At 38.5% G+C, this 24,847-nt stretch overlaps 1 protein-coding gene across 5 annotated transcripts; it reads right to left on the bottom strand.

Annotated features, from left to right (window-relative positions):
- Nucleotides 1–179: 179 nt before the first annotated feature.
- On the bottom strand, nucleotides 180–24,585 carry LOC109102083 (epithelial splicing regulatory protein 2-like). 5 transcript variants are annotated; one of them, XR_006160450.1, is made up of 17 exons: nucleotides 24,426–24,585; nucleotides 24,107–24,259; nucleotides 23,499–23,627; nucleotides 12,881–12,994; nucleotides 11,368–11,482; nucleotides 10,726–10,821; nucleotides 10,548–10,602; nucleotides 8,764–8,874; nucleotides 8,344–8,476; nucleotides 7,813–7,855; nucleotides 7,081–7,382; nucleotides 6,449–6,685; nucleotides 6,158–6,356; nucleotides 5,397–5,607; nucleotides 4,349–4,532; nucleotides 1,418–1,783; nucleotides 180–200 (listed from the first exon to the last, which is right to left on the bottom strand). XR_006160450.1 is itself a non-coding variant. In XM_042760296.1 (17 exons), the coding sequence occupies exons 2-16, from the start codon at nucleotides 24,236–24,238 to the stop codon at nucleotides 2,339–2,341; spliced, it is 2,148 nt and encodes a 715-aa protein (XP_042616230.1). In that variant the 5' UTR covers nucleotides 24,239–24,259; nucleotides 24,426–24,585; the 3' UTR covers nucleotides 571–1,783; nucleotides 2,324–2,338. The 5 variants fall into 5 exon arrangements, 4 of the variants coding, with proteins under 4 accessions (XP_042616230.1, XP_042616227.1, XP_042616229.1 ...); XM_042760296.1 differs by lacking the exon at nucleotides 180–200 and adding an exon at nucleotides 2,324–2,425 and having other exon boundaries at nucleotides 571–1,783; XM_042760293.1 differs by lacking the exon at nucleotides 180–200 and having other exon boundaries at nucleotides 571–1,783.
- Between the last annotated feature and the right edge of the window lie 262 nt (nucleotides 24,586–24,847).

Below are 24,847 nucleotides of genomic sequence, written 5' to 3'. Positions count from 1 at the left end.
TTCAGTGGTCATTATACAACATTTGGCAGGTCATTTTGGGTAAAATGAATACTTTGTAGAATAACATTATGATTCTATGGTTTTCAGCCAGGGACCAAGAGGGGGCCTCTAGCTGAATATTTAAAACTATTAAATGGTTAGTTTAATAGTTATTGAACTATTAATAACCCCACCCCCCCCACACACACACACACACACACCTTGAACAACTTGGAAACATGCAGTTGTCTAATTTTAAAAGTGTGATTTGTAAACCTGTAAAACCTGCAAATTAAATTCCACAGGCATTTCTAATGAACAAACTTTTGTCAAGCTGTAAAAATAATATTTTTAATCGGGTATAAAGTATATAAGTGTGTGTGTATATATATATATATATATATATATATATATGTGTGTGTGTGTGTGTGTGTGTGTATTTTTTTTTTTAATCCTTATCCCGGAAATCATGGAAAGTCATATAAAATTGTTGTGGACAATGGGGCACCTTGGAGTCAAACAGGTTCAAGACCATTGCTCTCATCTTCAATAACACTTGGTCCAAAAATAAATCATGTCACCACTTTGACATGATGTCAAAACAATATAAATTTATTTGTTGCATATAAGAGTCACATTTCATACATTTTAGGGGGAAAAATGCCCTTTCTTTCACTAAAGAGGTGTGACATTTTGTTCAGCCTTGTATTGCACTCTAGATAATGTAGTCATGGAAAAAAAGAAAAGAAAAAATAAAGCTCATGATCAAGCAGCCTAGTAGCAGAAGAAAAGAACAGACGTAGACCGCATTTCCAAAACATTATAAAGTCCAAAACAAGGTAAGACCTCAGCACAGTTCAGTCTGCGCCTCTCTCGAGAGGTCTGACTGCGGGCAACAGAATACACACCTTTAGATTCAATTCATCTAAGGAACGAGCATTAATGAATGTAGATTACACAAACAAATCTTTTACTTTAAATAAAAAATACAAATAAATCACTTTTCGAATGGATTAAACTAAAAATCAGTTCATGCAAGTTTATGGAGTACATACTTGGTCTGATCCTTATTAAATAAGGAAGTCAAAGGCTGTCAGTCCAAACAGTGCAGAGGTACACTGGGAAAAACCACCATGTAATCCTATGTGCTGCATAACAGTCTTACAGTTTTTCAAAGCATGTATTTGGCTTCTTGCAATCTCACTGTATTTCAAAACATTCCTTTATCCAACTTTGGTTGCCTAGTGAAAGGCATGGACTACAGCCTGACTGGACGGCCCAGCTGTGTTTATAACAGGAAGACCTCTTGCTCATAAACTGATGGCTTGCAAAGTTATAAGTTTACTTTAAGTCTTGAAATAGGACAGAAGAGATCTTGACATCAAAAGACACAGGAAGAGTTTAGCATGCATGCCACGGATCTCAATTTCTCTCATACACACACACACACACACACACAAGCAGCGCTACTAAGATGGTTAAACGTATGTATAAAAAAAAAAATATATACAGTGCTTCTGTGTCAGGTCCTCTTCTACTTTGTGTAGAAAACTGTCTGAAAAGCCAAAAGACAGGTAATGAGGGAGAAAGGGCTGAGACAGGTGAAGTGCAGTCCTCCTCGGGGGTGTAGTGGTCTGTGTGGTCACTCGCAGCAGGCCAGGCGGATGGGGTGGCCGGAGAGGGGAAGATTGGAGCATTCAGCTACAGCCTGTCTTGCTGCTTTCTCACTGGGGAAGGTCACCAGTGCCTCCCCACTGCGCTGACCGCTCCAGTTATACAGCAGGAGCACAGAGTCCGCCTGGAGCTACACCAAAAAGAGGGAGGGGGGGGCTTTTTTTAATTATATTCCAGTGGTAAAAATAAAACAAAAACACTGGCATGTATTACAATAAGGTCAGAAAAGGTCAAGATCATGCATACACACTGAACTACATCACTAGGGAGAGAAAGAGGATTTGAGTTTGGATAATCAAATCAACCAAATCACCTGAAAATGAATGAGAGTATATACTTGAAAACCCTTATAAAGGCAGGAGACTTGCAATAAGTTCAGAACAATGATGCGACCCAAACCAGACTTTCGAAGCCCAAACCAATTAGTCAGATTGGAGAGAAAGAGCATTATAACATCTGAAAGCTTCTTAAAACAGCAGCACATAGATCAATAAAACATACTGGGATTAATTATGCAACAAGCAGAGAGTGAAGATTTACAAGATACGAAAACAGAAGAGAGCATTAGGGATTCCACTTCTGATTGGTAGTGGAAGTGAGGGGAGGAGTTAAGAGTATTGTCCATGCACAAGCGATGGGTTCAGGTCACAGAGGCATCATGGGAGCTTACCTGGAGAGGCTCGCCCTACAGACAAAGCCACTCTTTAGGCTGAATCAGACTCCGGCCCTGATCACTCACTCCAAGCAAGCTGCTGTAATCTTCAGGAGAGTACTACAGCACAATGAGCCACAGTCAGTGCCACAGGCCTCACGTTACACTCACAACAATCAGCACTTCCATAAACCACGTTCATATATGTACAGGTGACGCTACAGTAGTATGCATTTCTACTAGGGGTGTAAAAAGATGTGCTTTTTTTTTGTTAAATGGATGGAAAAAAAATTATATATACTTTTATTCAGAAAGGATACATTTAATTGGTTAAAAGTGACATTAAAAGACATTTATAACGTTACAAAAGATTTCCATTTAAAATAAATGTTCTTTTAAACTTTCTATTTATTAAAGAATCCTGGGGGAAAAAAATAAAGCAGCACAACTGTTTTACACATTAATAATAATAATAAGAAATGTTTTTCTTGAGCACCAAATCAGCATATTAAAATTATTTATGAAGAATCGTGTGACACTGGAGACTGGAGCAATGATGCTGAAAACACAGCTTTGCCATCACAAGAATACAATATATTTTACAATAGAAAAGAGTTATTTTAAATTTTAACCATTTCACAATATTACTGCTTTTACTGTATTTTTGATCAAATAAATGCAGCCTTGGTGAGTGCAACAATTTTTAACAATTGTGTGTGTGTGTTTGTGTGTGCGTGTGTTATACGCTACCCGTCAAAAGTTTGAATTCATTAAGTTTATATATATATATATATATATATATATATATATATATATATATATATATATATATATATATATATATATATATATATATATATATATATATATATATATATATATATATATATTCAATATTTTGCTCAATATTTTTTTGTAAGCCATGACTTTTTCAGGATTTTTTTATGAATAGGAAGTTCAAAAGAACACCATTTATCTGAAATAGAAATCTTTTAGAACATTTTTTAAGTGCAAGTTGACGTGAATCATAAAATCAAAGAATCATAATTTAATTAAATCATTGTCAGATCGCATATGTTCACACCCCTATGTCTAGTGCATGTTTGAAAATGTAAAAACTACAGGTAAATGAAGGTAAGAGTATCAAGCATACTAAATGTAGTTCATTTAAAAGGCTCTTTAAACAGATCTGAAGTGCAGTGTGTTATCATAACCTAAGAGGTGACACCAATGTTTGTCCAAACATATGCATTTACAACAACACACCACCCCAATACACTGTACAACAGAAATAAAACGTTTGCATCATACTGGGTTACACTTAAGATGTCCAAGCATGAATGCACTATAGATATGGACAGAAAGAGGGGGTGCAGACCACCTGCCAAGAAAGAAACACTTCCCGCACACAGAGGCCCGCAGTGTGCATTTTGTATTAGAGGTTAAAAGCACACTTGGAGGGTGGACTGGGCTAGGATCCATTTCATCAGTTCAGCCAGGAGTCAAACCTGAACTCAGTATTTCACACGCGTGCCACTGTGCTACGCTTTGTGAACAGTGTTAGACGCACAGCTCAGAGTGTCACACGCTTTAGAAGAGAGGGCAGGGACGCTGCATGCTGAACAACCCCACCACACAACAGAAAATAAACTAGAATATCTAGAAACTCTCCATGGCTTTATATGTATATATTTTGAGAGAAAGCACACACACACAGACCCGTGCCCAAAACAAAGCATCACTCATTTCCATCTAACTCAGCCCTCTTTCCTCCTCCTCGGAGTGCTGGTGTCATACCATCCACTGACGTCTCCACCTAATCGACTGTCAGCTAATGAGAGGACAAAATGCACATAATGATTCAGCATTAAAAAATAAACCCAATAGTACCAGGTTCCTGATAAAGTCTCAGGTGAGAGGTGTGCTGCTTAGGAAACCCCTTTTTTTTTCTTTTTTTTTTACTTGTTTTTGAACTCAAGAACCTGAATGAGTGAGTGAGTGAGTGAGTGAGTGAGTGAGAGAGAAGTGGAAATGAGGAGTCACCTGATATCCCTGAAAGAAGCTGAGGATGTCTTTGACCCCTGCGTTGTATGGCACACCCTGCATTCGCACCAGTGCTCCGGGCTGAGGGGGGAGGATGGAAGGGGCCGGCTGGGCGGCCACAGCTGCTGCTACTGAACCCGGTGGGGCCGCAAAATAACTCACCGTGGAGGGAGAGACCGGTGGACTAGTCAACAGAGAGAGACGAGATGAGTTTGAGAGCAAAAAAAGGTTTCCATAATAGAAAATAGATGTATTAATAAACCATATTATAACATGGATTATACATTCTGAATGGAGGAGCTACATTTGAAGCAATTGTAATACAGCGGATTGGCCACATGTTTCAATAAGACTTATGAAGCAAACAACCATTCACAAGTTTGGGATTGCTAAGTCTTTTAAATATTTTTGAAAGAACTCTCATGGTCACCAAAGCAGCATTGATTTGATTAAAAAAAAAAAAAAGCGATACAGTTACATTACAATTTAAAAAAAATGTTTTCTATTTCAATATTTTGTAAAATTCATTTTATTCCTGTGTTGGTAAAGCTGAATTTTCAGCATCATAAACACATTCATCACTTAAAAATTATCTATAAAAAATCAAACCAAAAAGATGATTTGTTGATCAAGGAACATTTATTACTGTCAATATTAAAAACAGTTTTGGAAATAGCTGATACTTTTCCACAGGATTCTTTGATGAATAGAAATTTCAAAATAGCAGCATTTTTTTTAAACAGACTTAAATTTTGACACCTACAATGTAGTAGTGTGTATTACTTGCTGAAACCATAGTTATTGTGCTCGTGATTATAATTATTATTAATAATATTATTACTAATACATTTATATACTGAACTTTGGTGTTTTTTTTTTTTAAATGGTGAAGATAAATATGCTAATGTTTAATAAATAAATTGCACAGCTAAATTTAACCCCACTATGTGCCACAGACAACATAGCCATTTAACAAAGTGTCATGTAAAAATGAGGTAAATTTAGAACGAGGTAAATCTTTGCACAGATATTGGTCTTCTCTTTGTACCTGGGGTAGTAAGTGGTGTAGTTCATGTTCATGTTCATATTCATGTTCATGTAAAGCTGGGGAGAGTAGTAGGCTAAAGCAGGTGCAGGGTTGTGTGCTGGGGCCTGTGGAGTTCTCGGAGTGGCCAGCAGGGGGGGCTGATAGAACGCTGCCTCCGTGGGAAGCATACCCGGAGTCGCAGGAAATGCAGCATATGTTGGTGGAGAGAGACCTGAGAAAGACATGACAGTGCTTTATTAAAAAGAAACTTTCACCATGTGGTCATGCTAAATCTCTCTCTCTCTCACACACACACACACACACACACAGCTGACCTTGCAGGAGTGTGTGAATGTCATGTATACTTAGCTTAACTGGCACAGAGACAATTACTGTGTTCTCTGATGTAGTGTGATCACACACGGCCCATTCTCAAGCCAAAGTTAAACAACTAAATCAAATTACAGAATATAAACAGCCCTTCCTTTAGTGCCGCTACAGGCTTGCTCTTTCTAAAATGCCTAAATGTTGCACCTTTAGACCCGTGACAGAGGTGATCACACTGCTTTCTTGTAGATAAACTGAAATCTAATCTCAAACGGCCCAGCTGACCGGAGCAGAAGAGCGCAGGGTGTAACACTGCACACAGATCAGCATCTCTTGAACAGCTGCTGGCTCACACCAAATACTAACCCAAATTAACAGCGCAGTTCATCTTATGCGGTTTCCAGCAAGCATTTGACAAAAAAGAAAGCTCCATAAAGTAGCAGACAGTCTCTTACAGGGCAGTTTGCAAGGAGGCGGCGAGAGGCCGCTGCGGTTAAGCGTTCCCCCCATCAGCACAAAGCTCATCTCCTCAGTGGAGCACTGGAACACCTCCACGTAACGGTCCTTCATCATCTTCTTGTGGCACTTCTGAGCCACCATAAATGCACGGTCAGCTGACTTCATCTGAATGAAGGCATCACCAGAGGGTCGACCCTAAAAGACAAACCAAAAAAGACCCAAAAAAGGGTCACAGGGTCATGCTAGAAACACCTAATGCTCCTAATTTCATCAAGTTCCTCTGTCACCTGTTGGTTAAGGACCATGTGCACTCCATGGGGTTTGATATCAATGGTGTGTTCTCCCATAAACTCCAGGATGTCCTCGATGGCAGCAGTGTACGGCAGACCTCTCAGCCTGATGCAGTCTCGCGTGCTGCCGGTGGTGATGAAGGGTGACGTGGCTAACACAGGTACAGATACCATCTGAGGCGGAGGAGGAGGAAGTGTGGAGATCAATGGAGTGGACATGTAGCGATTCAAAACCTAGTTTGAAGATACAAAAGGCGGTCAAGAAAACAGCAATGAAGAACAAGATGTTGGTAACATACAAATCTTTTTTTGTTGCTCTGTTTATATTATACATTACATTATATTTTATGTTTTTTTTTTCCAAAAACATTACAGTGCTAAATTGTGGTGAATTCAAAACTTTCTCTAGTAAATAAAAAAAAGTAAAAGTATATAAAAAAAATTTTGCAACCCTAAATGTCTAATATTGCAATTTTGCAAAAATTCTGCCATATTCCCAGATGCAAAACAGAATGGATTTTATAACTAATGGCTTCAAAAAGAAAATGTTAAAGGGTGAAGAAAAAAAATTAATAAATCATGAACATCAGTGCTTTGGTTTCTGAGGGTTAAATATAAATCATCTGTACCTGTTGGACCTCCGCTGCAGTACTGCGGAACAGCTCAATGTATCTCTTGCCCAGGATCTGTTTGTGCTTCTTCAGGGCATTCTGAGCATATTCCTCACAGGCAAAGAGAACAAACGCATCGCCTGTGGGACGTCCGTCTGGGTACTTCACAAACAGAAGCCCCTCCGTCCCATCAGTCACCGGGCTCTCAGGACCCAGGAAGCCCAGAACATCCTGAGGACTGGCAGTGAATGGAAGCCCACGCATTCGGATTATCACTTGGTTTTCCTTAGAAAGAAACTGAGCTACCTCATTGGACGTGCCTGTCAAAAGATGAGGACATTTAAAAATGACGAGTAGGAAGCAATGTCAGACAGACGCTCAGCTTCTGTAAAACCATTCAGCAGACACATCCACACGCGCTGTAATGATATCTCGGCAGGCCGCTGTTCTTTTACACCTGCTGTGTGAGAGGCTTTTCAGAGGCTGCTGACCCATCTTTCTCCCAGAGGGAAAGGCTCTGTTTCTCTGTGGCCTGGCCAGAGCGGAGAGTTTCCCCCTCTACCTGCCCTACACGAGTCAGCAAGGGGAAGAGACTCACAAAGAGTCTTTTATTCCCACAGAGAAGGTAAAAATGAGGGACTGACAGACACACACACACACACACACCTGGGAATAGCGGATGGAGATTTACTCTACAAATGGAAAGTGTCTGCTCATATTACAACTGAAGACTTCATGTAAATGACTCACCTCCTGCAATCTTCAGAAATTCCTCCCCAGTTGCTTTATACACCTGGAACAAAATAAATACAGTGTTTTAGGAGTGGACTGCATGCCTTTGATTGTATATAATTGTATTATTCAGATTGTGTAAATTAGGGATGGGTCAAGATGGTCACTTTGTTAATTACTTATGTTGATTATGATATTTTTCAGATTTTACCTTTAAAATTAACAACAACAATACTTTAATGGAATAAAATACTTTTGGAATAAATTCAGAGATGCAGCTTCTTTAATATGCTGTGCTTTAGCATGCTGTTAGACTGTCAAAGTAAACTCTCCAGAAAGTGGTGTCTCTAAATTCATCATCAGACAACTGGAGCACTAGTCGGTTATGACCATATGTAGTTTCTCACAAGCCTAGTATGCATTTAATTTGATGCATATAAGAATCAGAACTGCCTCAGATTAAAAGGGAGTGTTGTTGCACAATGCATTTTTTGAGATGATCAGATTAAAATAAAGCATGGTTTGGATGCTTTGAGGAGGTGAACTTACTTCAATGTATCTGTTGCCCATGTGGTGTTTATGTCGTTCAAGTGCCATGTCTCTGTGCTCAGAGTTTATGAAGCGCACCAGAGCTTCCCCGTTCCTCCGGCCCTGAGCATTTAAACACAGTGCAACGCCACCTCTGATACAAACACACACACACACACAAAAATCAAGCCAAGCCAGAGAATCAACACATTTAGTATGCATCCTTTGAAAAGTACTCTATGATAAATCAGCTTGGACATTCCACGTAAAGCTACTTTTCCACTATTGAAAGTTCTGATGTGAGATTTGGCTAGATTTGCCTTTAAGGTTTTACAGAGTTTTGCATTACACTGTTAATGTGTACTTAAGGGTCTTTTTTGAGTGCATGCACCATGTCATTGCGAGTGTGCCTTTCAGTGTTGAGCTGAGCTGTAATCTCACTTGGCAATGTTGAGGCCCTTGAAGAAGCGAGCGATGTCCTGATCAGATGACTGCCATGGCAACCCACGAGCTCTGATGACCGTCTCGCTGTCCACAGCTTCTGTCTTACTACTGGAAGCCAATGCCCACATGCAGACACACAGGTAACAAATCATTCATGCTTAGCAGCATGCTCATGGGCGATGACCAAAGTCAAACATAGTCTTATAATGGGAAACCCCACAGATGTATTTGAAAACTTATGGTCAAAGTCATCAACTCTTAAAGGAATACTCTGCCCCAAAATGAAAATTTTGTCATTAATCACTTACCCCCATGTCGTTCCAAACCTGTAAAAGCTTCTTTCGTCTTTGGAACAAAATTAAAGATATTTTGGATGAAAACCGGGAGGCTTGAGACTAGTGTTGTCAAAAGACCCGGTACTTCGGTACCAAGTCGGTACTAAAAAAATGAAAATGTCACGGTACCAGGTTTCTATATGTACAGGTGGTACCGAGGACCCGGTTCTTGACGCATACAGAGCTATGATTTCCGCGAAGCAGAAAACGCGGACACAATCTCAAAATCCCGTCATGAAAATGAAACCTACATTTTAATATGGACAGTCACGAAATATGAATCCTGCATGTTCTGCGCGTCTGTGTGAATGAATGAATGAATGAATGAATGGCAGAGACGTGCGGGACTGAAGCGCGTGACGCTTGCAGTAATTTCAGCATCTGCCATCTCATAATACATAAATATAAAGACATAAATACATAAACAACATCACCAGAACTGTTCTGAGTCACTTCACAAGCATTTTACCGTTTCATTTGAGTAAAACTAGTGTCAATTTAAAGGTATTCACGGCAACCCAGAGTTTCCCACACATTGATTTATTACAATATCAAAACTGACCGCCACAAATAGATTTTCCAAAAGGCTTTGACTTCATTAAATAAACATGAGCACTGCACGTTTCAAAATCAAAAACCGATGCGGGTGTTTTTATATCACTGTATTTCAGAAGGAAACCGACTGTATTTAGAAAATTTTCGATTTCATTTTCACTTCATTTTGCATGTAATGCTTGAGCTCAGCGCTGCTTTGCAGCCGTTACCGGAGAATCCTGTATCTCTACCGCATCTCTCCCGCTCTTAAAGCGCCCCCTGCTGGCAGAAAATGAATTCGCATATATATATATATATATATATATATATATATATATATATATAAACGTGTATGCTCTGTATCATCCATGCCACATGGATGCTCGGTTTCTACGTGTATTTAGCTTTGATTTGAAAGAAAACAGTGCATCCTTGTGGCATGGATGACACAGAAGAGCATTCGCAGCATACGGTGATGTGGAGAGACACAGAGGAGACTGTTGACAAAGGAATTGTTGAATAAAGTCGTTATTTTTGTTTTCGTCGCTTACAAAAAGTGTTCCCGTCGCTTTATATAACCCAGATTGCACGTCTGATGGCAGATGGAGTATTCTGACAACGACTTTCATACCTTTTCTGGACCTTGACACTGTTATTTACTTGGCAGTCTATGGGACAGTCACAAGCCTCCAGGTTTTCATCCAAAATATCTTAAATTGTGTTCCGAAGACGAATGGAGCTTTTACGGGTTTGGAACGACATGGGGGTAAGTGATTAATGACAAAATTTTCATTTTGGGGTGGACCTTTAAATTAAGAACATTCTGGACAGAAGTAAAAGGGAAACTCCTAACTGCTCAGACAAACAAAACATATAAAAAAAAAAAAAACTATGACGAATATAAGTAAATACCATGCTCCGGATTCAAACTTGTAGTTTACGGTCTCAAAAGTGGAGAATTTGTGATCTACAAAAGACAAAAACTCAGTTATGAGATCACATGATCAGCTGTGCATATCAAAAGCAAAAAATGTAAGGTTGTATCAGTATATAAACTGCACGGATCAATCCACTATGCTGAGGGACTCACTGTAAGGCTCAGCCAGGAGATGCAGAATTAGCAGAACCATGTTCTTCACCTCCCTCATTCCGGCCTCCTGCTCCACCGCTGCAGGAATACACACATCTGACAACACTGTCAAGGTCATATACATGCGTGAATGCACATATTCCTACCAAAACAGCTAAAAATGCTGAAATAGTATTATAATCCTGGGGCCGCATTCATGAAAATTCTTGGTGCAAAGAGTTGCTCCTAATGACAAAATTCGAAGAAAATTCCTCTTCGTATTAAAGAAAAGATCATAGTAAAGAAGAAAGTAATTCAGAAAGCATCTTAACCCTTAAAAGAGCTCTTAAGGTCCAAAAGTGTTAAGAGAATTGACAAGGACTTTTTACAAGGCTTAAGATTTTCTTTAGCAGTGGAGAACATCAACAAAATGTGAAGACTGAGAAGAAATGACACTGTGTTAATAAGACACAACACATTAGATTGTGCAGTGATCATGTTTGTGACCGATATCAGAGACATACTAACATCTCCGACACAGTTTAACAATGCCAGAAATGAAAGTAATCTCTACATTAACTATGAATAACTACAATAAAAAAAAATTTTGGACCACCACCTTACACAAATACCAAGGTAAAACCCAAAGCATAAGCAGGATACAGTCCAGCATGGAGGTCAGAGTGAGATCTCTGGCAGGGCCTGCGTTGGGGCAGCATTTCTGGAACTCTTTCTTCAAGTCCACAAACGTGTAGAAGCACTCTGGCAGGACTAGATTCTACAACAAAACACAGACAAATGAGGGAGATGCATAATAGAATTTTCATGTTGTGATTAATTGCTAATGCTTTTATCACGGTGTTATCACAATTTGAAATTTAGTTTAAAAAATAGTGGTCATAATACAGTATAACAGGTTCAATAACTTTTCTTATAACAAAAATAACTAAATATTTAAATACAATAAAGCAATACAGAAAAATATATAAAGTTAAACATTTTACAGTGATTAAAGTGCAAAAGAACTATAAAAACCAATAGGTATCACTTTACAATAAGACCTCATTAGTTAACCTTAGTTAATGCATTAACATTCAAAATAGCTACATTTGCTACAGAAGTTATTAATCTTTGTTTAAAAAACAAAAATAGAAGTCTTAGTTCATGTTAGCTCATTAAATAACACAGCTGCAACTTTCGATTTTAACAACGTGTAAATTAAATTAAATATTCGAATACCTAAGATTAATGAATGTTCAAAAAAAAAATTTCATTGGCAGTTTGTGTTAACTAATATTAACTAATGAAGCCCTAATGTAAAGTGTGAATGAACAAAGAATCAAAACACTTTCAAGCAATATTTAGGGCATGCTGTAGTCCAGATTTAAATGTAAAAAAAAGTTTGAAAATTATTAGCCTATTAAGTCTAAATATTTAAGTTTTTGGCACTGTGATGAACACCATACCAAATCCACAAATCTGAATGGCTATTTAAATCTATTTAAATACATTTTAGAAAGTAGCAACTGCTTTATTTATGGGGTTTTCAGGGTAACAGCTGCATTTTCTGCAGTTTAGCGCCATCTGCTGTCAGAGAGTGAATGTGCTTTCATTCAGCTCGTCTCTCACGTCTTCCCCCATGTGCTTCTCATGCGTGCTTGTTTACATCAGAGCACACACGGGTCTTTCAAGCAGCATACAGTGGTGTTGTGCATGTTGACCAGTTGATGGGAAAAGTATTCTTAAAATGCATCCCAAATTCTGAATAATTTGTAAAGTATAATTATTTGTAGTATTTAGAAGACCCCACGATAACAATATCGTGCATATTCATTACCATGATATATCGCATTACTGAATAACAGCAAATGTCGAGGGCCTAAGGGAAGGGCAGAGGAAATCAAACAGTAAACAAAGAGGGAAAAGGTAGGGAATGGATTGAGGGCACTTTAAAATGTCCTCTGGAGGAGCACAGCATTCCTGTAAAGATTATAACATGTTGCTGCTAAACAGATCATACCACAAACTGACAGCTAATTTAGAAATGTCAGAAGAATACACACACATCCACCCATAGGCTTTTCCTTTTCAGTTTTCAATAGCCTTAGTTAAGGATGGATTAAATGCAAATACTCAAGGATGACAGTGTGTTTAGACTCTGGAAGGAGTGTGTTACCTTTTTGGATGCCCCAGGGTGCAGCACCTGTCGGATAAGCAGTGGTCCATCCACACAAAGTGTGTAGGAGCTTCTGCCCAGAGACTTCAGCTCAGCTGACACCGACTGATAAAACTAGAGACAGAAACAGAAACCGTGAAAAACAGAAGGAATGGAGCACAACTTTATTTCTATTCTAAAACACCACAGCAGCATAACACACAGGTGCAGGTATAAGATTCACTTCCCTTTACATCTTCACCATTGAGAAGGGTCAGTGAGAATTTATCTTTGTTTTAAAATGAATAAATAAATAATAAAATAAAATAAATAAAAATGGTGTTCAACAGCTGAAGGCAATGTCTTAGAGCAGAGTGGCTGATGGCCTATAAATGTATACACACACACACACGAAATTTGTTTATTTTAATTAATATTTAAGAAATCTGAAATAATTTGAAAATGAATTAAAAAGGAAATGTGTCAAATAACTATACTTATACTTTAGATGCCAGCTTCTTGCTTCTGTAATCCTATTACTGTATTTTTCACAAATAAATAATATATAAAGTAAACACTGTAACCAACAGGGCACTCAGTAATCTGGGAAGTTTGTGTGCAGTGGGAATCATTTTTCAAATAAAGTCATGGTAAAACTCATTTTACGTACAGCACACAGTCAAAATAATACGAGTATGACAGTGGGCAAATGCAGCATAGTTTGAAATCACGAGTTTAAAGATCATCCATCATGCATTTCTAGTGAAGCTGAACCAAAGACTACAGAATGTGACCATTGTGTGCACAGGCGCCGTCAAAATAAAAGTCCCGCTTCGAACACATTGGCCAAACAGAAAAACTTGTCGATATTTGAAAAACCGATCAGTATAAACTTGTTAAAGTCTTACCAACCACATACTTTGGAACGGTAGTATGTTCTAAATTACAGTTTTGCAGGGAATAATAGCTTAATTTTTGCTACCAAATCTGTTAAATCAAAAGACTTCACATAAAGTTCACAGAACTTAAAAAAAAAAAAAAAAAAAAAACACCTTAAGGTTAAGCTTAAACTACTGAACTTTCTACTACAGTGTCAAGGGCAGCACAGAGGACACCCACATTATGTAGTAATATGTACACATGCTGCTCTGTGTGTGTGTGCAGGTGTACTTTCTTGTTTTGAAGATTAAGCAGCTGGTCAGACTGGTTTGGTCAAAATACAGGAAGTGAGCCATGGCCGTTGCAGTCATTTCAGATAAAGTTTTTCACATGACCAGAGAGATAGATGACAAAACAAACGAAGAGCGTTTGTCCTGCTCTAACACACCACCTGCTCACTCACAGCTATAGGGGCTCCCACATACACCTGTATTTAGCAAAAACATGTCTTTAATGAACTATTACAGATGTTTAGCAAACTTATCCATCTCTGCATCAGCCAACAGCAGTACAGGCTAACCACCAACTACGACATAAATGATTTGAGTGCTTTATGTCATGACAAACATGGAAATGAGAAAATGCAAAGCAGAACATGTCTCACACAAGTCAACACGAAAAAGAATGTTATTACGGGCGGTTCTTGCATCAAAAAAAAAGTGTGTAGAAATTGTTTTGACTCAAAGTGCTAGCAAATTTCAAACAATTGCAAAGAGACAGCAATCAACACATTTAGGCCCGGTTTCATTGACAGGGCTTAGCCTAAACCAGGATTAGGCCATAGTTCAATTAGGACATTTAAGTCATTTTTATAAACATGCCTTAGAAAAAAACATTACTGGTGTGCATCTTAAGACAAAACAATGGCACTGACATGTTTTAAGATCCGTCAGTGCAAGTTTCTTTCAGTTGAAACAGCTCAGATTTACATTTTAGTCTAGGACTAGGCTTAAGCCATGTCTGTGAAACCGAGGGTTCATTAAATATGGAATTTTGAATTAGGAACACTGAAAATGCTATTTTTATTTTATTTTCAATTTTGAAAAATCACTTTTAAAAGTGTAGGCACTGAATGTAGCAGAGTTTATATTATGCAAGTATATACTGTACAATACATGCCCCATTTTCAGCAAAAATAACATGATTTAAAATTACTCGTGATGTAAGATTTAGGTTATACCACCTACATGTACATCAACAGGATTTTTTTTTTTTTAAACATCTAACTAATTAAACTAATACTTGCTCAGATCAAGAGTTATTATGAAAAAAAAATATTTTAACTACTAACTTAATGTGATGAATCAAATATGACATTTCAATCTGCAGTGAATTACAACAGAGCAGGAATGACCAGAGTCTGAAGAAAACCGATAGCCCCTTTATGGCCTAATTTTCCTATCATTTGGGTCGGCGCTGATAACAAGCAAACGTTGCCTTTACCCAGAGCAATCAAAAGTAAAAGCAACCAAGACTTACAGTAGCTGACAAAAGTTTTAAAGATTAAGTGCAACATACATACCCTGACTAATCTATTTGAGAAGAAGAAGAATTTGAGAAATAAAGCAGTATAAAGCTCTCAAACCATTAAGAACAACTGAAGGCAGGACTGCAGCACATTCAGCTACATTCCCATCATGCTCTTGGACAGCGACGTGCTGTTTTTCCACATAACCTGTCCATCTTCATACCTCATGCAAATACAAGGCTTCAGTTTGTCATTAAGGGCTTAACTTTGTAAATACCTGACAATTCTGAAAGTATAATTCAAGAGCTTTACATCTCATTTTAAGTAATCTCAAATAATGCTTGAGTGGTACACAGTCACAGTAATAACAAACACAAAATAATGCATTTGCTTAGTGCTTCATGGTTTGTGAGTGTGCACTTGTGTATTGTGCATTCATGGCTGTTTTCACAACACGACCCCACCTTGCACAAATTAGCAACTGCAATAATTCAGTGCAAACTTAATTTCTGCTACACAAACATTCAGCTAAAACACACTGACACACCCTGTGCCTACACACAATTAGACAGGAGATCAAACTCCAGGAAAAAAGCTAGATATAAAGGGTTCAATTTCACTCGCTGGAAATGAAAATTCTATTAAAAACTTAAATTTGATCCATTTTTACTTTAAGCAAAAAGTCAAAATGAGCAAAATAGCCACTCCAGCATTGAGAAAATGCGTTTATATGGTTAACATAAGATACACAATGTAGTTAAAGTTGATCTGAGTTCCAGTTTCACATTCTCCTCTGCCAAGCTGTCAGTGAGGGAGAAATTTGATCTTTGGCATGGCAATCAATCGGTGTGTTCTGCTGAGCCATGTTTGCTCTGTGTGTATGTGCGTGTGTACAAGGAGGCCGAATTCCAAATGGCATTTTTGCTCCCTTGAAGAAAAGGGATGCAATCTATAGGGTCGTTCAAAATGCAAGTGAGCAGCAAAACCCCTTAAAAGGAAGAGCGCCCCTTAAAGGTCCCCTGAAGTGCCTTGAAACACGCAGTATTATTCTATATGGTGACTAAATTTCAACTGAAACAGAAAGAAAGGGCGGGACGTATCTAGCAGCCCCACCCCTTTTTAAAATAGCCAATAGCGTTTTGTTTATATATGCTCAGGCCAGAGCCGTTGAGCTCGGTAAAGCCACATTTGACAGCCACAGTCTAACAGATTACACCCTAGATTCAATATGAAATATGAAAGTGTGATGACACTTGTAAAAGTTTTAAATACATGCCGACTCGCGCATATGATCCGCTCCATGCGATCGCGTCTCTGGACCGGAGCCAAACTCCGGATCAGACTGTGTGCGCTGCCGTGGTTCGTGTGAAACAATGTGAAACCAGACCTCATTTGCACCAAACTAAAGCTTATTTACACTGTTTGAATTGTTCCCCATTACCTAAATTGTGCACTATGAGCCATTCACTGTACAGGAAATACTACCAGGGCTCTAGACTAACTTTTTGCACTGGTTGCACTGGTGCGCCTAACTTTTTTTCTTAGGTACACCAGCGCAAAAGTTAGGTGCACCCAAATTTTCGACTGCATCGCATTTAACAACTTCAACAATTACAATTTTACTTTTTTTTTTTTTTTTTTTTTTTTTTTTAAAATTTTTTTTTTAAAATCGCTGTCCATATAGGCAATATTGACTTGTAAATGATTAACTAACAATCTGGTCAACATAAAGTTCTTTATTTGAAGCACAATTCTACAAGAAAGGTAACTTACTGAAAAAGTGTTGGTGCTTAAAGTGCTTCACTGAGCTGAAATTTACACTTAAAACATCTCAAGATAAATTAAATAAAAAGAAAATCTAAATTAAGTGTTTTAAGGGCTTCAAACTGAACATCTCATGGCTCAATGTCTTATGGACTATCCTCCATTGCAGTCACATGACCCTCGGGTGGCCAGCTCCTGTAGTTTAGCCTTCTTGATCTTTGGCCTTGACTAAACCAGCTGGCCACACTCTCTCTAGCAGTAAAATCTTCCAGACTTGGTCCCTCTACACTGATTCTTATCAGATCTTCCTCTGTGTCTGAATGAAGGGATGCTCAAGTGTCTGATTTGAACAGCTAAACAGTCCCTAAACAGCTTATACTACTGTCTCAGCTATTACAGTAGTACAGTTTTATATGTAATAGCAAAGCGATTATATTTCATTTAGTTAATTTAGAAAAACATTAGGAGCATTTTTTGTTTGTTAAATATAAGTTTTAGTTTGTTTTTTTAAAGTAACGACCAAGCGGCCAGCGTTAGACACTGAGCCTATGTTTGATCAATTTAGCCTTCTCAAATATCATGACTTGCCTAAAATAAAATCTATAGATATAAAACAGTTCAAGCATATAACAATGTTTAAACGTTAGACCCAGATAAATGTGCGCTATATCCAATAGTTTGTGCTAGGGCTGGGCGATATATCTAACGATATGATCATGCGCATCTAGTCAGTAATTCTGGTTCCTTTATAACGGCTAAATCGCCATCACCTGCTTTCAAATGGAGCGGCATTTAATATACAGAGCCGTAGATCACTGACAAGCTACGCAATATCGCGTTCATTATCCCAGATGAATTGCCTTCGATAATGAACGCGATATCGCATCACTTGTCAGTGATCTACGGCTCTGTCTATTAAATGCCGCTCCATTTGAAAGCAGGTGATGGCGATTTAGCGGTAATCAAGGAACCAGATTTACTGACAAGATGCGCATGATCATACCCTCCAGAAGTTTGCGCTCTGCAAGTTTGTGCGGAGACGCTTCAGGACATGGAGATGCCAGCGTGATCACTTGCATTTTTTTTTTCAGTAGATATGCCGTCATTTTTGCACATAAAGGTAAGAGTAATACATCATTCGTAACTGCAAAGGGTCTTTTATTTGTGTGCACTCAGAGTATCAACAAAACTTTGTGCTTTTATAAAAAAAAAAGATAAACACGATGCGCTTTCTGCATCTCATCTTTAACAGGAGTACAAAAACGAACCGAAACTCAGTGAAAACATGCCTCACACACATGATAAATATATCTATAGATGTGATAAATAGACATGATAAATATATCTATAGAAAGCTTTAAATGATAACTTAACAAAATAAAACAAATCGAAAACAAAAACTCTTTCATTATAATCATAATCCGTAAAGATGAACTTCTCTCTAAAGGCGCGTCTGAGGAGATGGCGAGTCCGGATCAGCCACTTCATCCTTGAGACACAGACTCAGAAAACACTTGTTTATTAGTAAATAATTCAAATATCTCCTTACTATTTCCCCCGGTCACATTTATGGTAATTACTTTTGCCAGTGCTTTGCAGCAAACTTGAGCCTATTGCGTGTATTTGAACGTAGAACTGTTCAGCTGAGCTGCTGCTGGCGGGACAATAAACACCGTTGAGCCGCTCTTGACAGTCGCGGTAACACGGTCTCGTGTTGCTTCCACCAGCGCAGCAATTTTTTTTTTCATCACTAATTGATGGATGTCTAAAATATAAAAGTAAGGAGAAGTCTAAAACAGGCGGTAGGCCCGGCCTGCGTCTAAACTATGATGTGAGAATTATCCCGAAGCCGAGAGGCGTAAAAAAGTCGGGGTCCATCAGGCTCAGGCTGAAATGCAGGGCTCTAGTGTCTGTTGTTGAACTACAGGGAGACTTTCAGAGTCCTGGAGACTTTTTTTCCCCTCGAACGGCTGGTCGCACCAGTGCGACCTCTGATTAAAATTTTTTTTTATCACAAATTGAGAAATTAGGTCGCACTCTAGAGCCTGACTACACTGTAAACAAACAACCGATCTCAGCCTCAGCTTCAGCGTCTATTTATAGTGCAGGGGGCGGGTGCTTCGGATTCTAGAGAGCATTTGATTGGTCAGAACATTTGATGAGAAGATGAAGCACGATGTGACGTCAAAAAAAAAATTGTTTTGGAGGAAGTGACGAACTGCAAGCTTTGAATGCTTAACACCTTCTAAACACAAAACTCGACAATTTTCTCAACAACACTCAATTATAGATAACATTAAGACTAACATATTGATACTAACACCCAAAAAAAAAAATAATAATAATAATTCCATTTTGATTTCATGGGGACTTTGAGTCTATTGGCAAAGCGCACTTATGGTGGTCACTTACAGTTATTTTGCTGTTTATGACCGCATGATCCTGGGTGGCAAGCTTTTATTATTCATTTTAAAACCTGTGAATTTTATCTCTAAAATTTATTTGTAATAATAATAATAATAATAATAATAATAATAATAATAATAATAATAATAATAATAATTCCTTACATTTATATAGTGCTTTTCTGGGCACTCAAAGCGCTTTACATTGTCAGGGGGTATCTCCTCAACCACCACCAGTGTGCAGCATCCACCTGGATGATGCGACGGCAGCCATATTGCGCCAGAACGCCCACCGCACACCAGCTTATTGGTAGAGAGGAGACAGAGTGATGAAGCCAATCAGTAGATATGGGGATGGTTAGGAGGCCATGATGGTCAAAAGCCAATGGGTGAATTTGGCCAGGATGCCTGGGTTACACCCCTACTCTTTTTCGAAGGACATCCTGGGATTTTGAGTTTGAAAGGCTGCGCGTACGATTTTCCACATACGCTGAGCCACTTCAGCAAACCAAAACACACGCAGTTAAGTTCAAATGTGCAGTTATGGCGAGTAACTTCGTAAACACAGTCTTAAACGAGTCCTAAATGACCGTAACATGTTGGGAGAAAAGCGAATGTGTTTGTCAGATCCGCCGCATGTGCATCAGGTTTTAAAGAGATAGCGCTGCTTTTAAAGTGAAACCTGCTGAAGTCTGTCATTGATGTAAATCAAAGAACAAAAGAAAAAGGATACATCACTCCACTGCTCTAGTCGTTGATTAACTTTTGTAGTTTGAATAAAGATTAACATTCATTTTATGGTTTATACATATACAATTTAGTTTATGTGAAACTGTTTTAAGGTCACTTAAATTTAAAGTTGCCATTTTTCAGAGCCTATTAAGTGTTAAAAAATAATGTCTTTCAAATATACTGTAATGTTGAAAGGCTATAATTATTGGCTAAAATTGAGGTAAAATTAATTTAAGAGACATATCAGTAACATTACTGGTATCAATGAAACTGGCCTTCATTAACAGTAGACTACTTGGTAAAAAGATGCCATTAAACCATATTTAAAATATACCATCTTTGTTATTTGCTCATTAATTTGGAGGTTCAATGTGAAATTATGATAACATTAATATATTAATATGCAATTAATCACAATTAATTACATAAAAAATGTGTGATTGATTAGTTATTTTTTAATCGATTGATAGCACTAATGTTAACCTTTCAAATATGTTATTCTTTGAATATACCTTTCAATTTAATTTCTTATTTTATAATTTGCTGATTTGGTGCCCAATAAACATTTCTTATCATCAACATTGAAAACAATTGTGCTGCTCAATTTCTTTTTTCTTTCTCAAGTTTTACTGAATGATAAATGACACGTCTATGTGAAAAATGTACCAAACGCAAACAAAACAGTATTGCCCTATACTCACTTTAAGTGTTCTGCCCTCTAAAATTAGTAGGGCATACTGATGCTTACTTGAGTAGAACTCAACCTGTCTGTTATGGATGAAGTGAAGTGAGAGTCTTTAGATAAGGTAACAGGATGTGCCGGCTGAACTACCAGGATGTTTAAGCAACAGTCACATACAACCGGATTTGATTAATAAATTCTGTATTCACTTTATACAATGCTGTAAAAACATGAGACCCAAAATCTATCCAATTCATTTCTATAAATGACCATTTTACTGATGGGAAGCCTTTCTGAGGCTGAATGAAAGAATGGATAAACGTGTCACTCATCCTTTCATAGAGGCATTTGCCAGAACTCTCCCTTCACATTGACAGTCTGCAGAGAAATAAAGCTCTCTGCTCATCACTCACAGGTACTGACATGCTCTTGCCAGCCTGCTGTGCTTTGTCAGCAAGCTCACAGAATAAAACACAATTTCTCTAACACACCCCATGTCTCTCAAACACACCCAAGATAATTTTCTCCCAAAAACACACTCATGATCTCACAGTAACAATTTAAATCTGCTTCAAGTCTTTTCTCCCTCGCACACACACACACACACACACACAGGTGTTAGCACCACACCATTCCCACAGAGTTAGCATCTAAAAGCAGGTGCAAAGCCAAAGCGAGTCACCCAGTATGTGCCAGCAGCTATAAATGTTTTTTTCCCAGTTTCACTTTGGATACCATATCTCAATACACACAGAACAGATCAGGCGCTAAAGCTCAGAAAGAAAAGAAAAAAACAGATCTGTGAGTAATATAGGATGAGCCACACTAAACCCTCATAAATACCTGTTTCCTAACCAAGACACAATGATGAGGACAATTTTATCAACCAGTGAGTCACAACAGTGAGAAAACAGATATTAGTTGTGTCACCGTTCCATATGTAGGGGACAGGTCTTGAATGAATCTTTCACTGAAGATAACAGGTCAAAGTCCTGAGTGAGAGCCGTTCCTCAAACCCCTCACTGGTCCTTACAGGGCTGGGCGCTATGATGTTAAATACTGTGGTGACAATATAAAGTGTTTAGAGAGATTCTGCCACATAGTGGTATGTGAATATATTTGCACAAGACTGCTTCAAGTTGACATATGAGTGATAAAAAAAACATGAATGAGAAAAAGTGCCTGCTTGATGCTGAAGAATCAAGCACAATAAGCTACAAAAAGAACTAAAATGCAATGCTTGCTTTCGTAGCTTTAATAAGAATCAGTTCATATAATTCATACAGTGAAGAGTGTGCAGTTTTAATTTACATATGATATGATAATACAATTTCTTACTTGAATGCTACTGTTAAATAGATCTACTGGTCCTGGAAACATTAAAGCACTTTTTTTTTATCTTATATACTTTATTATTTATTATATATATAATGTATCTTTCTTACATTGTATCTTATTGTTTGTAATTTGTAAAAAAACAACTATATTATTATTATTATATCTAGTATAGGAGAAATAAAATTACTCATATCATGAAATAAGATTTTGGTTGTATCACCCACTTCTAGTTCCAACACTGTTGGAAGTGGTTGTATTTCTTTGAAAACAACAAGGAAACGAATTGAACTGAACCAATGGTTTGATAGCGCCTGTCTTTCTATTTATCTCTCTGAAAGGTAGGCAGGGAGAAATTGATTTCACTAGTTAATATTTACAGAGCCCCCTGGGGATAGGCTATGACTGAATCAAGATAACATGCCACCACCTGAATGCTACAAAGGTATGCAATAAAAAAGGAGAGAAAATAAATGTATTAAATGAGACTAATCATTGTTTAATGGTTCTAATTTGTACGTTAATAAATGTAATATATATAACAATTCCAACAAACATCTAGTCCCAGAACTGAGCTTAGACTCAAAGCTCTTTTCTGTGGGACAGTAATGAGAGGGTGTCCATTATGAAACAGTGGGGGGTGGGAACAGGTTTACCAAGTACAAACAAATTCTCTCTGCGTCATGGTTGAGAAACACGTTTGGCGACAACGTTCTTTTGCCAAAACATACCTGCAAAACTCAGGAGCAGCCCGAAACTATACAAATCCTGCTTGATAAATGAGCCTAACACGGACAGCAGAAGAAAAGGAAAACTGGAAAATCTCTCTGGCTCACTCTTTTTAATTATAATCCCTCTCTCTACTATTCTGTTCATCCCTCTGTATCCATATCACTCTCCACTCACTGACATTTATGGTTCTCAGGTGGGTGCATTAGCAGGTAAACATTCTGTCTTCCAGATGTCTGCGCAACACATCAGTCCACAACAAGACCAGACCTGCACTCTCCCCTGGAGCAGAGCATCTGGGCCTTCCTTCCCACACCCAATCTATACACACACCACTGTATAGCAATCCACTTAAAAAAAAAATTCATCAACCCAATTCTGACAAATGCTAAAATCATGTGGACAATATGCCTAGCATACTAAATTGATTGGAGACACTGCTTTATATGTGGCTTTTACTTGATTTTTTTAGAACACTGTCTAACTAAATGACGAAAACATTCCTAGGCATCAGTCTTAAAGGCCATAACATACACACACACTGTAGAAATGCATGGATCGAGAAAGAAACACATGGTATCTCACCTGCTGCAGGACGCTCTCCAGCGGCTCGGCCTTGCACAGCTCCTCCGCCGTGAGCCCGGTCTCCTCCTTGCACTGCTCCGACAGATCCGCACTGTCCGGCTGCACTAGAGTCCGCTGAAGCTTGCCCACCTGTTAACAACATCATCTCTTTCAACGGGCCTCGCAACACATCTCAAGCGGGTTTTTCATCGCCGCGCCCTTTAACACACCTGGGCGTCGAGAACACACAATGTTCTCCACGCGCCTGTGCTGTCTAGTCAGGCAGCTCTCTGGGTTTGACACCGAGTCACTTTGGCGATGAGATCTCAGGCAGTGTGTTTGTGTGAACGCAAAGCAGACACGGCAGGGTTACTGACCTACAGGCGATGACATGCACCAAACAAGGCACGCTTTCGTCTCTCGTGGCTTGAAAAGACCACATTATAATATGTTCGAATCACGTTGTCAAACAGATCATCAAATAAAATAGCTGCTGCTTGTAATGTAAACTCTCTGAAAGCGCTCCTTGTTGGTGAAAGTCAGCTGTCAAGGTTGTTTCTAACACTAGCATATTACTAGGTGGGTAGTTTAAAGTTAGAGACCTTACAACAGGGTCAAAAGGTCCGTACCTTATTCTCATGTAGATCCACAATTTGCCACACCAAGAGAATTAATTCCCTTTCATCCGACCCCAGTTTACCCCCATTTGCACCAGCTGTTGCCCCAAAGAACACCACCAGAGTATCACTGTGCGAAGCCATCAGGGACCACAAGGGTAAAAACTACAATTAAGAGCAAAGATCAAATAAAACAGTAACACGAGGGTTCACCTTTCTCCAAGAGAAGCAAACAAAAGAAATGGAAATTCAATTGAAGTACACGAGAAAGGAGAGAAGAGAACTTCAAGAGAAGGACACGAGAGAGAGAGAGTGCGGCGCGAGACTCTACCTGTTGCAGTACTTGTGCTCTCTACCCAGAGTTACTGGTTTGACTGGTAAAGAAGGCAGAAAAAAGCCCCGGCTCGTCTCACGCTAACCCCATAACAAGCCCTCAAGCCTTTCTCGTTTTCTCTTGGTTACCTGGCTGTGGTCCGGCCTCCCTGTTCGGAGTCAATCTCCCGGGGGAGCGCGTTGATTGGCTGGTTTGTAAAGGTGAGGGCGGGGCGTATTATGTAACCCGTTCTGATTGGTTCGTTTTGCTCTAGGAAGTAGGAAAGAAGATCGAAATTCATTTGTCCTGCTTTGCCGCTACACACCTAAACAGACGCGCTGCTCACCTTTTAATAAATACGGGTTTATCTAGGCCTATGTAAAAAGATGCACGTACGTTGAAAGAAATCAACATATAAAAAGCAATCATTGGCTACAAAT

This window comes from Cyprinus carpio, chromosome A7 (genome assembly GCF_018340385.1).
Source record: "Cyprinus carpio isolate SPL01 chromosome A7, ASM1834038v1, whole genome shotgun sequence".
Taxonomy (NCBI): Eukaryota; Metazoa; Chordata; class Actinopteri; order Cypriniformes; family Cyprinidae; genus Cyprinus; species Cyprinus carpio.
This window is presented reverse-complemented; position numbering and strand designations above follow the sequence as displayed.